The following is a 16,265-nucleotide window of genomic DNA, read 5'->3' as shown; positions in this document are numbered from 1 at the left end:
CCAGCCGCTTTTCGGACCGGACATATCCCATTAAGGCCTAGTTTACCCTCTGAGTTGAAAGGTCAGATGGCAGTTGCTTTCGTAAAAACTAGTGCCTACGTCAATTCTCGGGATTAGTTGCCAAGCGGACCCCAGGCTCCCATGAGCCGTGGCAAAATGCAAGGACAACGCAAGGAAGAAGGCATTTGACAAGTAAATGACTGAATATATGAGAATGGGTGACAGTGACAGTAAGTTAAACCAAGGTTTAATAATAATTTCTTTAAAATTAGGAGAAAAAAATGTGTAGGGTCCTAGAAAACATTTTGTCTGTAAATGAGAATTGGGATTTTCAGTTTCATATTCTGTTATTGCAGATATTTAATGACTTGTAATTGCCAGCATAAAGATCTTTATCAAGTTAGACTTGTTACAAAACAACTATTCATTATTTTGTTATAAAATAACATGTTTATCAACAGTTCCAAGGATTCCCACTAATAGTTACAGTATACAACAATAAACTCCTGCTTCCAAATATTTATTCAGTGCAATTACTATACAATGGTTAAAAAAAAAAAGAAAAAAAAAGGCTCTTATGGAAATTTGTAGTTAAGACAAAAGGATTTCCATTTCCTACAAATAATCATTGTGAATGAAAAGCAAGGTGAAAAGACTTCAAAATGAAAATATAATCTTTCAAGGATGTACGGAGCAGTCAAAGGGTGGGAGTTGTTGTTTACGCTAAGCAGCACATTGCCCCAGATATGACACGGAGGCCCGACACAACGTGCGACGGCTTACGCAGCCCAGCGGAGTCCCGCCAGAAAACCGACCCTTGACACTACCCCTACGGACAGTATCGCGTTGCAAACTACTAGTAAACATTGTTAATTAAATCGATACATTGACGTAAAGAGATCAGGAAAAAATATTGACGACGTCAGAAACTACCGTTACCTGAACTTTCGGCGCTCCGGACACGCCAGCCGCGACTCGTCCACCTGCTGCCACTTGCCACACTATAACATAGCTCTCCCGGAACCTGTCGCGCACCACTCCGCGTTATACTTAACAAATGTAATTAGAAAAATCAACAAGTAAAAATATACAAGACAAACACGGTCTGACCACCCGTCACACACTTGACATGACACGAGTTGCGTTTAGAAACCAACCATGACATCACAACGTGCGTTTAGATCCGCTTTAGTTTAATGTATTTAATAGACTTCTAAAAATTTAAATTGCTTCAATAAATGTTACAATGATTTTATTGCATTGTTGTATAACCAATATTTATTTTGAAATGTGTACATTCTAGATTACAAGTATTACTGTAGCATTTCTGAACGCATGAGGCATTTTTCTGAGGGCCTACCGCCAACACGCGAACATCGCAAAATCCATCGACAATCAAAATTATCCGCCTCTGTCGCTCTTGTCAGGCCGTGCGATAGCAAAGCGTTTGTTTTGTCCCTCACAGGCACACGCGTATATTAGGATTTCCTACCATCTATGGGCGGGTACAATTGGGAATCCATGAGGAATCATAATATACACATAGCGAAGCGCGTAATATTTTATAGGGTCCTAATACCACAGTGGGGTAATTGCTGATATAAAATGTTCAGGCGTCATTTAACTGAGTCCCATTGTATACCTCTTCTTTTTCTTTCTAAATGACCCTGGGGTTTGATTAGGCAACCAAGAGAAGCGACTAGTTTATTTTGCATGCTTAGCTATATACGATCCAAGAAATTGCTGCTATCTTAGGCGGTTTATTTTGCTTATTTATTGAATAACAATGTGTGCATTGTCTAGGCCATGTTTAGGCTATGAGAAAATAAAACACGGAACCAATTTTTCATCAAACATTGTATTAACATTTTAGGAATGTATTAGATACCGTTTAAAAGTATTTACAAAATGTGTGTCCGATTTTTTTCCCTTAAATCTTAGGCAACAATATAATTACTTATGTTACTTATAATATCACAAATTTACAAATATATTTTAAGTGGATTCCGCCTACATTATAGACAACTAATTATTTGAGCGGCGTACGCCTTCTCGATCCGTCTTTCTATAATAAGCATACCTAGTTACGTTTTACTCTGAAGCTCATCTATCCTGAATAACATATTTTGTTTGAAGATATTAAATATTGTCTTAAAACAATACTAAAAACAATATTAAGCTTACGTGCCTATCTATAGTTCTACACATGATACAAAATTGCAATTTTAAACGTAGGCACTATTAGTGGAAGACAGAAGAAACCCTAATTAAAAGGGTTATATTTTGTAGCTTACAAAAAATATAACATAAAATAGTGGGTATATATGGTCCTTTTTAGGGTTCCGTAGCCAAATGGCAAAAAACGGAACCCTTATAGATTCGTCATGTCCGTCTGTCTGTCTGATTCTGTCACAGCCACTTTTTTCCGAAACTATAAGAGCTGTACTGTTCAAACTTAGTAAGTGGATGTATTCTATGAACCGCATTAAGATTTTCACACAAAAATAGAAAAAAAAACAATAAATTTTGGGGGTTCCCCATACTTATGTATAGTGTGTATACTTATAATATAACATACTAAAATAACAGAATGAAAAATCTAAAAAAAATATATGATATACATTGCTATGTAAACTTCCACCGAAAATTGGTTTGAACGAGATCTAGTAAGTAGTTTTTTTTTAATACGTCATGAAATTAAAAAAAAAATTTTTTTTTCATCATACCTATACGTGTGGGGTATCTATGGATAGGTCTTCAAAAATGATATTAAGGTTTCTAATATAATTTTTTTCTAAACTGAATAGTTTACGCGAGAGAACCTTCCAAAGTGAAAAAAAGTGTGTCCCCCCCCCCCCCCCCCCCCCTGTAACTTCTAAAATAACAGAATGAAAAATCAAAAAAAAATATATGATATACATTACCATGCAAACTTCCACCGAAAATTGGTTTGAACGAGATCTAGTGAGTAGTTTTTTTTTAATACGTCATAAAATTTTAAAAAAATTTTTTTCATCAAACATATACGTGTGGGGTATCTATGGATAGGTCTTCAAAAATGATATTTAGGTTTCTAATATCATTTTTTTCTAAACTGAATAATTTGCGCGAGAGACACTTCCAAAGTGGTAAAATGTGTGTTCAAAGTGGTAAAATGTTGAACAAGATCTAGTAAGTAGATTTTTTTTAATACATCTTAAATTGTACGGAACCCTTCATGCGCGAGTCCGACTCGCACTTGGCCGCTTTTTTATTTGGATGATACATGACAGTCAGTAGTAGAAAGTTCTTAGAAAGCATAATAAAATTAATTAATTGAGATTTAATGAACTGCATTGGTCATCCATTAACAGAGGATTAAAAAGGTTACTGTGATGCCTTACATAGTAGGTACGACGTGTGTAACATAAAAAAAGGCAAGATAACATTTAGTACAAGACATGTACTATACTTGAGTCAACTTGAGCTGTGACTCTACGAAAGATAATATCTAGTGACAGAGATATAATTTAAATTATTTCTAGCATCAAGAACGTCGGTATTTCAAAATATTTTAAAATATTGACATCATAATAGTTATTTGTGTAAGACACAACTTGAGCATCTGACAGTCAGATTAGAATGTACTAAGTCTACCATAGCAACAAGTCTCAATATTGCAGTTGCGCGTAATATTATCACAGGCGCTATCTATTCCAATCTTCAATGCTTAATAATTTTATAAATTTCTGAGTGTCCAGTAGGTACAGCTGCTCTCCTCAAAAGGCTTTTTTTTATTATACAATATAAATAGGAAAATTATCGCTGCACTAACTTAGATCATAATGGATTTTCTCACTTATCTGCTTCAATGAAAGAAAAGCTATAAATGAGAAAAAAACTTAATCCTTATTCTAACCGCGAGGGCTGGACGCTAACTCTAAGCTAACTCTTTACATGATACAGTGATAAAATCGTCAAATTTATATTGAAATATAACGTCTATTGTGGAAATTTCACACATTATCACCTTAGGTGCTGAGTTAGCTCAGACGGAGTCTATTGACAGTGTTCCGTGACGTCGATGACGGTGTTCTTCCGCCAGCCGAAGCAGAAGTAGCCGACGGCCAGCCCGGCCACCAGCGCGACGCACAGCCACACGTTGTAGGTCATGAACACCAGCATCAGCACGTACGAGGCCGTGGACTGCACGACGTGGAGGAGCGTTTGGATGAAGTGCCCCGTTGATAGCATTGAGTATCTGGAAAATAAAATAGGGGATAAAGTTAAAAAAAGCTTGAGAACATTTTCGACATGTTCTATATCGTACTCCTTGAGGACACGAAGTCATGATCATTACCTACATAAAATTACATATACTTAACGTTGGTACAATATTAATTAGTTCTTACTTAACTGAAACTTGATTGTTATATTGTTTATTCGCCTCAACTGTCGTCAGGTTGTTATAGGAAAATTGATGAGTTATTTGTGAAAACGTTCTGAGTAGTCGAGTATAAAGCTATAATACAGTATAAGTAAGTATATATTTATATACCAATGTATGTTTTATTTTTATTTAGAAAAATAAGCACGAGAAATACAGTTGCACAGTTAGTTAAATACAACAAAGGCGAACATGCCCCTGTATGTTAGTTAGTTAGTTAGTGCTTCTGGGCATTTTCGGCAAATCGACAACCATTGTGCCTATTTTGCGTGAAACGAGGTACCTAGCGCTACTCTAACCACCCCAGCTCCTCCACGGAGCCTAGCAAAGTTTTCAGGTTGCTAATTGCCTCTCCTAGTGTGCACGGAGTCCCTAGGTATTTGTTCCTGTATACTTCTACCTGTTTGCAGTCTAGGAGAATATGTTTTGTTGTTTCTTCTTCTTCCATGCACGCTCTGCACATGGGGCTGTCTGTTTTACCCATATTGTGTAGGTGTTTGTTAAGTGTGATGCCCCTGTATGATACATTATGCTACTTGTTTCACTAGAGATACAATGCAAATGATACCAGATCACGAGAAAGAGACCAGAGAAACTACGAGCGTAGCGAGTGGTCCGAAAAATTGATTCTTGAGCGTTGCGAGGGTTTATAGGCATAAGCCGAGGAGAGAGAGGCCTATACTCAGCAGTGGGTAGATACAAGCTGAATAGATAGATAGATAGAAACTGAGAATACTTACTTGACGACAGCAGTGCCCCCGCAGTTCCCATTGGCGCCGCACTCGTTCTTGGTGATGTTGACTTGCGAGTCGCCGCGCACGGAGGTGGCGCGCGCATGCAGCGCCTCCCGGTAGTACTTGAGGCCCTCGTACAGAACGCCCGCCAGGAAGATGGCCACCGCTGAGCCGAACAGCTCCAGCGCTGTGGTGGTCATCCAGCCGCTGAACAGGATCTCTTGACAGACGCCAGTGTGGAACTGGTAAATAATTCAAAGATTTCCATATTAATTGAAATAGGAAGACATAATAGTAACATAGTATTTAACCCATAAAATCCAAGAATATGTTTGCGCGATCGCCCTTGTCGTATTCCGTGAGTTTGCCTGTGAGATCATCGTCAGTCTATTACTTACGTAGTTAAAATCTACTTTTAAAAGCTTCTACACAGTACAGTATCTGATTTTTAGATAGTATTCGTTAATATATTATGATGACAGTGTATGGAAACGTTTTTTTACAATGTTTTGTATTTGGTCTTTCTATTTTCACATCTACAATATATGGATTCTATGTTATGCGCTGGTTTTACTGATTGTTTTACTATTATCTTTTGACTGAAGTACAGAATGAGTCATTATATATTTATTAATATTAATAAAATTCATGTAAACGAAAAGGTTTATTGTCACCGAGTTGAAGAACTAAAATGGAATTTATAGATCGAAATCGAAAATGAGTGCAGGCTGATATCTAGCGGTGAGAAGCTAAACTAAATGCAATAGCGACTTTTAGTGGCGAATTGCCGAACTAGTTTGATTACTAACAACGACATCTACTATTCAAACTGACATCTAGTGGTGACTGGTGGAACTATATGTGATAGCGACATCTAGCAGTTAGAGTCCGAACTAGTTTGTATGCCACAGTCATTATCTAGAAGCGAAGTAGAAATCTAAATAGTTTGTATGAAATCTAGTAGATGGCGTTTAAATATAACTTAGTGCTGCCACCTATTAGTGAATAGAATAACCTGTTTAGTTAGATTGTTGACTACAAGATGGCGCTGTTAAAAATGTTAGGTTCGTAGTCTTGCTGGTCGTAGTTTAATCAGATTAGCGGCATGTAAATAAATGGTTTGTCGATGGCCGATAGATTGCAATGGCGATAATAGCGATGCGATGACTAGTTCATCTCATCCAAGATAAACCAAAATTAAACTATGTAATTACCAGAACATATATGTTTTATACATATAACAAAATAGGTAAAATTCTGGAATGCAAAATAATGTCGGGAAAGTTAATACTTAGTATTCTCAGTGCGTCTTCCTTAAATTCTTAGCGTTCTCACGCTCTCACTGCATTATTTACCGCATCCTGCAGCGGTGCCAAAACAATGCCTCTGCGCAGGAAACGCGGGCGCGGGCGTCGAGGTTTGTGTACCACTAACACACTCGCAATTAGATGTGCATATTGGGCGCGTTTCTTTCTTTGACAAAGCCTTGCACAATGTAGTTGTCATAACAAACTAAGAAGACTGTTTATTTTGTTTCCATTTCCATGTTTGTAGAAGTAGACATTTAAGAAATGCTGGAAAGTTAGTTAAAGATAATTTAAAATCCTGAGTAAATGAGGAGCCAATGACTTAGATCTCTCATCACCCAGGAAATGAGCAGCTTTGCTTTTGATCCTCTCGTGGCCAATTAATTTCTTTATACATCAGTATTTCATGTTGTTGTCCTAGTTATTCCCCAATATTTGATCTATGTAACATAGTGTTATATTACTTTCTGACTTTATCACCTAAACGGAAAAATGTGGCCAACGAAATTGAATTTATTACAGATAAAATAAGCTGAACGGTTACTATGGTCTCACTTGCATCCCTACCGGCATTTATGGGCTATGATAGGAGTGCATTTAAGTTGTATCTACCTAACATACTGAAACTTGTATGAACGTTTCATTGTAGGTATAACTATCAACGCTTAACCACAGAGACAGGAACTACAGGAAGTGGCAGATCGATGCGTTCGTTGCTATCTCCGCGCGACCGCAGACGCTAACATTGTCATGACTTTATAAGGACCGTGCACGTTGGAGGGTCTGCCATCTTGTGGCCTGAATCGGAACCATAAAATCACATTTACGCCTCGCGCCAAAAATCTGACGGCTCATGTGCTGCCTCCTACAGTTCATGCACGCTCCCTATAGCACATCTCACATAGTTTACAGTAAATGTACAGAAACATAAACAAAGACAATTGGATAGAGGTAACAACAGGTGGTCTTAGCGATTAAGAGCGATCTCTTCCAGACAATCTTTATCTATAGGAAGATATTTCAATATATAGAGAGCAATTAGATTGTGAGAGATTCTTTTGAATGCGAACTGTAGAGATATAACGACAATATACAGTAAATAAAGCTTAAATAAAAATTATATGAACTAACTAATCATTAAAACTAAACTACCTGTTATACCTTGTTTATAAAACTTAAAATATTACATTACGTTACAAGTGCGAAAAATAGGAAATTCGAAACGAGGGGTGATAAATTAAAACACGACCGAGGGGAGTGTTTTAAATCGTCACGAGTTGCGAATTGCCTATTCGCACATGTATCGTACAACATTTTACAGTACATATGGCCTCTTAAATGTTCGACACAGTAACGTAATATGCTAATTTGCGCACTAGTGCGGTAAAGTAGCACCATATGTACTGTAATATACTTTAAAAAAAACGTATGAATAAAAAATGCTCCCAAGGTCGCTATCATGTGTTAAGGTGCCCAGAAGGCTGGCAGCGTTGCCTCTTTGGATGGCCAGACTTAGTCTCTGGCCGAAGTAGCTGCCAGCCCTCTGGTCACTCCCCGAGGCCAAAGGGCTCAAATATGTAGTGTTCGCCGTGGACAGCATATTTGCGCCGCTTGTTTTGTTTTGTTCCGCCGTTGTGGCCGCAGCCCCCGTCTGTTGGAGGTCGCGTGTAGGTGGGACGGCGCGAGCGTGTCAACTTTAGTGGCGTCCCACACAAGCGTCCTCCCTAGCTTCCATGGAATGAGATGAGTGTCATCACGTCGGGGCGCTTGCCATCGTCGGGTGCGATACCTTTCGGGTTGAGGATGGCCGGCACGCTGACGGAGGCTAACGCCTTACGGATTGCATAAGGATGCATGGCGGGGGATACGGCCCCTGATCCTCTGGCAAGACAAGCCGTGGTGACCCAGTTCGTTAACCATGGTGCCAAAGCGGCTACGGTGAGGCTCATTCGTTTTGGTGCCCAGTCGTAAGCAAATAGGTGAGGGTCGTTTTGTCGAGCAGGGTCCCAATGTTGGTTGATGGTAATGCGTGAAGCCAGTATCCCGCTTCTCCGGTTCCACGACTGCCAGCAGACGAACATATCTTTATTTGGAAAAGTGTTCCAGGGTGGCAGATACTTTGGGTGCGTTATTGTTTCAACGGCTGCTATTATTGATGATCCTACGTCGCCACGTTGCCAGGCATATAGTGCATGTATTTGTCAAGCATGTTGATCGTCTGCACGCTCTAGCTCGCTCCGTTGTTCCAGCTTAACTTGTACTTATAGCAGTTCTGTCTGGGTTAATAGGTAAACAAGGAATGCTTACCACCATGGCGTGCATGTGTCCGGAGCAGCCGTCGTCCATGTCGTGGTGGTCGTGTGTGGGTGTGGCCACGCTGCCCATGTTCATGCCGGGCATGTGTGCGTGCGCGCTGTGGTCGTGTTCCATTTTACTCGGCTACAGCTGGAAGCAAAGATAAACGTTGGTTAGTTCAAGGTTGCTGGGTTATGAAGATGAGTGGGAGTTTCAAGCAGCTTCTTTAACATCGCATGTTGCATCTTTTTTTAATTACCGGCCCGTTGCTAACAAGAATGATGAAAGGATGTGGGTATGGAAAGGAAAAATGATGAAAGGATGGAGGAAAGGGAAGGAGGTAGATATCCATCAGGATATGGACAGAAATTACTAAAAAATAGTGAATTATATTTATATTTATATTTTATATTGCCTTTTGATAATTGATTATTTATTATTATCTGTCACACAAGTCGCGCAGTATGCCGTTCCGCTCACCTCACTGGCTCCACAGAAAACCAGCGCCGTTGACAACGCTTAGTCGTGCCAACTGCAATGCTGAGTGGAGACCATTTCAGCCTCACATCCTTATCTGTTCTGTACTATTCAACTTCCACTGTTTCTTTTTTTTTTTTTTAATTCTTGTTGTTGTTAATGTATTATCTTCTTTGTAATAATTGATGTGTTGTCTGAATAAATATAATTCTATTCTATTCTATTCTAATTACCCAAAAATAAAACCTAATTTTAGTCATCGGTTTTCTTTTGTTCTTGCCATATATCAGAAATCATTGCGCAGAAAAGTGAGTAAGTGCGGTACAATCTATTTATTTCACGAGTTTCACGACCATTCGACACCTGTTCACGCAACAGCTGGCAATGATTAAACGGAATTTACATCAAGTTCATGAGTAAACAACAAATATTAGCCTGCATGTCTGCATCTATAAAATAACACGACCGCTGAACGACATTTGTTTCAGTATTACGCCTGAATCGCGGCGAAGGCGTGAGAACTGCATAATATTTGGGGTAGGTACTCTAGAGGTTGATACTCGACAGTCACCTAATACCTGTAAGGACCATGTTAAGAAGACCCCCCAAAGACCTTAGCTCCTTGGAATATAAAAACCCAAGACAAGAAATAATCCAAAAAACCGGCCAAGTGCGAGTCGGACTCGCGCACGAAGGGTTCCGTACGATTATTTATAAAAACGGCAAGAAAAAATATGTTTGTTGTATGGGAGCCCCCCCTTAAATATTTATTTTATTCTGTTTTTAGAATTTGTTGTTATAGCGGCAACAGAAATACATAATCTGTAGAAATTTCAACTGGCTAACTATCACGGTTCATGAGATACAGCCTGGTGACAGACGGACGGGCGGACGGACGGACGGATGGACGGACGGACACCGAAGTCTCAGTAATAGGGTCCCGTTTGACCCTTTGGGTACGGAACCCTAAAAAGCGGCAGCGTGTCAAGCCAAGTTAACTAATTTCTTTTTAATCGAGTATATTGTTAAGGAGCATCGCGTCGAAGTCCACTGCGCGCGCGCACCGTGCGTGTGAATCAACGCGGCCATTAGCGAAGTGGGTCAGGTTCATTACACCGCTGCTGATGCGTGCGCATTTCGGTAACCTATGACTTAACAGCTGCGTAAGAGCGTTTTCACATTACACGATGCGATATCGGATATCAGTAAAATCAAAGACACATGTCTCTATTTATTTATTCATTCAATAAATCATTATTACTAAAAATCGATAGATAAGTACCTAACAAAAAAATGGCGGACTTGGTGCCATGGCGCGGTGCCCCCGCGGACTGGTTACGAGGACGTAGTACCCTACATGCAATATCGCATCGAACAATGTGAAAATGCTCTAATGGTGGCAATGCTGTGCACTTTGCTTATTTAACGTGTTTAGGGACATTTTTAACTGCTGTACATGTAAGTAAACAACCAGGTAGGCTAAGGGTCAGGCCAATAGGTGGTTTTTGTAGACAGTAAATTTTTAACTGGTCGTAAGTATTCTTTAATTAAACCGATAACCACGATCCTCACTCATGAGCGTATGAGGGAGCAACGACAGAGAGATTTCTTTGATTGAACCTTTACAAGTTTATAGGTTCGCATATATCGGTTACTATTACTATTAACATCTAAGCTGCTTTAGGAATAAATTGTATCGGCGTAGGTACAGTATTGCCTTGCGCAGCTGCGCAGTGAAAGCCATCATTGCACAAGTCGCGCCGGCGCACTGATAACAACACTTGCCGTTTCAGCTAACTAGCACCATGGTGAACTAGGTTACTTAAGTACGGTAGTAACTACATTTTGCAAAACCTCAGGTCTCTTGCGGACCCAAAGAAGACGTGGGACCATTTAGGTGACCTTTGAAACTAACTCTTCAAGTGGCATACGTCGTTTTTGAGTTCTTGGTGAGTATTTTATTTCAGTTAATCAAATTTCAAATTTGATTGATGTAATCGGTCGGGAGCCGACGGCCTACCACTCTAAGGGCTAACGTCAATAAGTAAAGTAATGCACCTTCTATACCAACCACGTCGATGGCGAGCATGCGGTTTGATGGCAAGCTGTCACCACTACCCTTGAACGCCTGCAATTTCCAGGGTGTTACATGTGCATTACCGACCTTTTAATAAACCTTTTCAAAAAGTTTATTGAAGCACGCACTGTAAAAAATCTGGTTCGATTCGATTTTGTCGTAGGCATATGCTGTAAATATCTAATTGTCCATCATTCTCAAAACTTATTGCAATCGATCGTCAGTTAAGTGTTGCTTTTAGTGCGCTATCTCCGAACTGATGCAAACATTAATTATTAATATTGTTATGCTGGTATCACCGTACCATCAATTTCGTAACCTTGCCGACAGTTCCGTAAAGCTCTTTGTTTGACAATTGTCATGTTAGTTCTTAATGCCCGAGCCCACGGCGGCGCGAGCGCAGGTGAGCGGCCGCTTTGCGCCGAATCGCGACCTCGCGCTTGCGCAATCAATACTCGCGAGAGTAGACTCTACAGATACAACAAAAACGATAACCACCGACCGATAGAACTACGCGCCTTGAATACAGAGAAACCAGTATAATTCTGATCTCTGGGTTATTGTTGTTATTAAAGATAAACTTAGTTAAGATAATCTCCCAATACAGAGATTGTAACCAAGTTCAGACTGTACCAAAACCAAAAAAAAAAAACTCAAATAAACAGTTTTTTTTTTTAAAGGAACCTATTGCAACCTCTCAGAATGTGTGTTCGATGTCTCATTAGCCTAATTTTCAATTGACCGAACGCAACACGATCACTATCATTTCCCTAAACTTTTGCCAAAGGCATCTTGTAAAAGCCATTGTTGTTAGGTTTACATTTGTGACACTGTAAGTTCGACGGTTTTTTGAAGAAAAAATAATAACGATTTGGGTCAAATTAAACTTTGGCAAATGAAAAATTTTCCGAGGTTGTGATAGATAAAGGTGGCCACAAAAACTCTATCTATAGTCCTATTATACTGATCAGTTTGTATTTTGTTGCATTTTATTTAGAATCACTCCACTGCTGCAGTGCAATGTCACGGCTTTCCTCTTTGCAATCAGAGGCTGCATATAATTCAGCACAATTTATGGAGCTAGCCCCAATTAGGAAGTGAGAGTAGGAAGCTCGGATTTATATGCAACGATCTTGACGTAATTCAGCGACAATATTAATGTTTTTCTTACGAAATAATTGCTTTGTATCGGTTTAGCTATTGAACATTATTGTACTCAGTTTCAATGAATAGTAAGTATAAAAAGTAATGTTGATCTGTCACGTAACGAAACATACATGAATCTAATGTATGGTTTAAAATATACTCGATTATTTTATTTACAATAACAAAATACTCTACTCATAGTGTTGTGTTCCTGCCGGTGAGTAAGGTTGCCAGAGCTCAACGAGGGTGCGGAGTGTTAGGGTCGGCAACGCGCATGTAACTCCTTAGAAGTTGCAGACGTACATATGCTACGGAGACTGCTTACCATCAGGCGGGCCGTATGCTTGTTTTCCACCAACGTAGTATTGAAAAAATATACATAATGGATACATACAGAGGATTGCTATAACTAGCTTAAATCTAAAATAGGCCCTTGAGGCGTTGTACCAAGGATGCTGGCGGCATATCCTCGTTGTATCGCAATACTGATAAGTTATGCGAGGAAGTCGTCAGCTCTTCGGTCACCAGTTACGTCAAGCAGACGCTTCGCGATTTCTGCAAAAAACTTGTGCGCGCTGGGACCCCATGTACCTAGAGTTTCAACGCCAAAGTTGATTGTGTATTTCCCATATTTCCGCGGTATTTCATACTTTTCCTGTTGCTTATTTAACGCCTTCGGCCCTGACCTTACCTATACTACATTAAGCGTATGTATTTGAGGGCAACATCGTGTAGCCCCGAGATAGCGGTGCAATCATCGTGTCCATCATTATGGATGCGGTTTTCCGCATCATAACCAATGGGTTTTTACATAGTAATAATCGCAGAGTAAACACGATTTGCTTCATGAACGTATTGATAGTTCGTAATAGAACTAGTAAATATATGATCCTTGAGATTCGTTCTAGATTAGATTAGATTAGATGATTTGTTTCATGAAAGACATAAGTAGTAAGTTTGCATTGATGCCAAAAAAATAACAATTTCTATTCTATCACGTTAATAAATTAATAATCAATTCATTGTGCAGACACCCGCACTTATCCATAATATGTTCTATGTATATTGCATTTCTACTACCTATTTGTTTTCCCGAAAGAATTTACGGTTCCAATTCAGTGTTTTCAGAAAAAAAATCGCTCATATAAATCTTGGCATTTTCGTTAAATCGCTCCGTTCATCTGAGAGCTTAAAAATTATAAAGATAATTTAGGTGCCAAGTCAAGTAGGCATATTACAATGCGCTTATGAACGTCAAATAAAGCTACACCGGCGCTAACCCTACACCTCTGACCCGAGAAGATTTAAATCCCTCCTAAATTGTAGGAGGGTATCCTAATATGGGACCGGCAAGAAACTCGGCGATAAAAATGTTTGGCGCGCGATTTAAGATGAATAATTTATGGGTACAGTAGTTACGGCCGCGATGCCGCTCACCTTGAGCCGCGAGATGCGCACATGCGTCTACCTGCTCGCGGTACTCCAAGTAAGACACATAATTGACCACTTATATACTTTATCCCACCGTAATAAGGATTACGAACGGGCAGTACTTGTAACGAAGTTTCTTCGATACTGGTTCTTTGATGCAATGGGAATTCCCCAAATAAGGAGACGTACGTGATTTATGTGAGAAAAGGCTATCGGTTCTTTTAAGAGAATTTTTAATCGGCGAGAGGCGGTAAGTATGAGTGATGAAATCTACGATAACATCAATGGCTATTCCATAAAAATCGCTTGTTATACATAAAAGTAAAAAATCGATGAAATTATTTCCAGCTTGGCTTTAAAGGTTGTCTGGAAGAGATCGCTTCTTAGCGATAAGACCGCCTGTTGTTACCTAACTTTTACGTGTTTTTTCATTTCCTGTCTATTTTTAAATGTATGGTGCACAATAAAGAATATTTACTTACTTACTTACTTACTTATTATCCTCGCAGGTGGAAAACCACTATAAACTTTTTCGTATCTAGCTGCCATGTATATCCAAGAGGAACATGACTACTTTCCTTAAATCACGGGATATCTTTGGAAATAGGTACAGTCAGCATCAAAAGTAGCGGATGAAACAACGCGCCAAAAGTATCTGATATTTTCCAAATACAGATAAATTTCTAAAACTCGCGCTCAAAAGTATTTTTTTTACAGTCTTTGTTGTTCTATATTAAAGACATCACTTTTTGTTAAGCTGTTACAGAATGGTAGATACTTATGAAACGTTATTTGATCCGCTACTTTTGATGCTGATTGTACCACCACATCTGGCGAGAAAGACTATGAAAATGGCTTACCGACTTACCGACGTAAGAATTTCACAGCTAGGCGCTTCTTAAAAATATTGATTAGTTTCTGTTGTGTAAAGTCCAACCTAAGTGAACCGGCTCAGGCAGGTGGACAACAAAACAATGGCTGACATGTGTGGTGTGGTTGTGTAACGAGTAAATCGTACCATATAGTTCTAGCGCGCGAGCAATTGCCTGTGTCCGGAGCGAAACGCGGGGCGGGGCGCCAGTGACAGCGGGTGACTTATTTATTTTCACCTCAGCAGCTCGAACAAGTGTACTTTGCTGCTTAAAAACAGTGAGAAAAATCACATTTTGCTCACTGAGTGAAACAAAATGACATTCAAGTAATTCAACGGTATATTGACGGTTTATAATATACCCCCGAAATAAGTCAGACCGCATCGTTCCAAAACACCCTACGAGTATCACGCAATTCACGCGTAATAATTAATTAATGAAAAATAGTGATGAAGAAGGATATAGGATATTTTCAGGTTGTATTTTTACCTTCCAAATATGTTCTCACTACTGAGGTGAAAAGTCTTGTGTAATGTGTAGAATAGAATAGAATAGAATAATTTTTATTCGTAGACACAAACAAGACACATTAAATTACATGATATAACAAAAACAAAAGAAGTATAAAGTGCCACGAAATGGCCTCATCTCAGCATGTTGCTGGTGGCTTCTAGCGCTGATCTTCCGATGAGACCATCAAGTGAGAAAAATCACGAAGGGTAACAGACAAGAAGGAAAAAGACATAAAATAATATACTACACGAGATCAAAGTTATCGCTTTTGAGTCCCTTACTTTACTACGCTCAAGATTCTATTATATTATAGAATCTTTCGCTTGCAAGGGACTCAAAATAAGCACTCGAAGAAATATCAACTACAAATAAGTTTACAAATTGGAAAACATAATTTCACGAAACGTCTACCCGTCAACCATTAGGCTAAACACAGACACGTAAGTTGAGGAATAGATTAAAATTGGTATGAAGGCTAAAGCTCATTTCGTGGAAAGCTTAGCACTAAGTTTCTTGCTGAACCTGTGGTGAAGACGGTTTAAAACTTACTTTTTATGTTCATCGTAACAAAAATACGACAAATCCGAATATATAGTAATAAGAAAGTTTATAATTATAAATAAATAAATAAATATTATAGGACATTATTACACAAATTGACTAAAGTCCCAGAGTAAGCTCAATAAGGCTTGTGTTGAGGGTACTTAGACAACGATATTATAATATATAAATATTTAAAAATACTTAAATACATAGAAAACACCCATGACTCAGGAACAAATATCCATGCTCATCACACGAATAAATGCCCTTACCAGGATTTGAACCCGGGACCATCAGCTTCGTAGGCAGGGTCACTACCCACTAGGCCAAACCGGTCGTCAAGTATAATTTATACTATATAAGTATATATTATAGTTCAATATATTGCCTTTTGATAGGATTTTAGACTGGCTTAAACGTGATAGGATAGGAGACGCGCCTGTA

The 16,265-nt window shown here is 39.0% G+C and overlaps 2 protein-coding genes across 6 annotated transcripts in view; both read right to left on the bottom strand.

Moving 5' to 3' along the window:
• The window catches only part of LOC133528169 (serine/threonine-protein kinase D1), a 94,280-nt gene extending 91,740 nt beyond the window's left edge, over positions 1-2,540 (bottom strand). Inside the window, exon 1 of the mRNA XM_061865431.1 lies at positions 940-2,540. The gene's annotated coding sequence lies outside the window, so the exon portion shown is untranslated. The remainder of the gene's footprint in view (positions 1-939) is intronic.
• A 1,408-nt stretch (positions 2,541-3,948) lies between these two features.
• LOC133528168 (high affinity copper uptake protein 1) overlaps positions 3,949-16,265 on the bottom strand; it is a 31,849-nt gene continuing 19,532 nt past the window's right edge. For 3 of the 5 annotated variants that reach the window (XM_061865428.1, XM_061865426.1, XM_061865430.1), the window contains exons 2-4: positions 8,775-8,912; positions 5,167-5,402; positions 3,949-4,240 (exon numbers count right to left, since the gene is read on the bottom strand). In XM_061865428.1, the coding sequence (XP_061721412.1) occupies positions 4,039-4,240; positions 5,167-5,402; positions 8,775-8,897 (561 nt within the window). In that variant the 5' untranslated portion in view covers positions 8,898-8,912 and the 3' untranslated portion in view covers positions 3,949-4,038. Of the gene's footprint in view, positions 4,241-5,166; positions 5,403-8,774; positions 8,913-14,753; positions 15,099-16,265 lie in introns of those variants that run through there. The other 2 variants (XM_061865427.1, XM_061865429.1) reach the window with 2 other exon arrangements.

Source organism: Cydia pomonella, chromosome 19 (genome assembly GCF_033807575.1).
Source record: "Cydia pomonella isolate Wapato2018A chromosome 19, ilCydPomo1, whole genome shotgun sequence".
NCBI lineage: Eukaryota > Metazoa > Arthropoda > Insecta > Lepidoptera > Tortricidae > Cydia > Cydia pomonella.
This window is presented reverse-complemented; position numbering and strand designations above follow the sequence as displayed.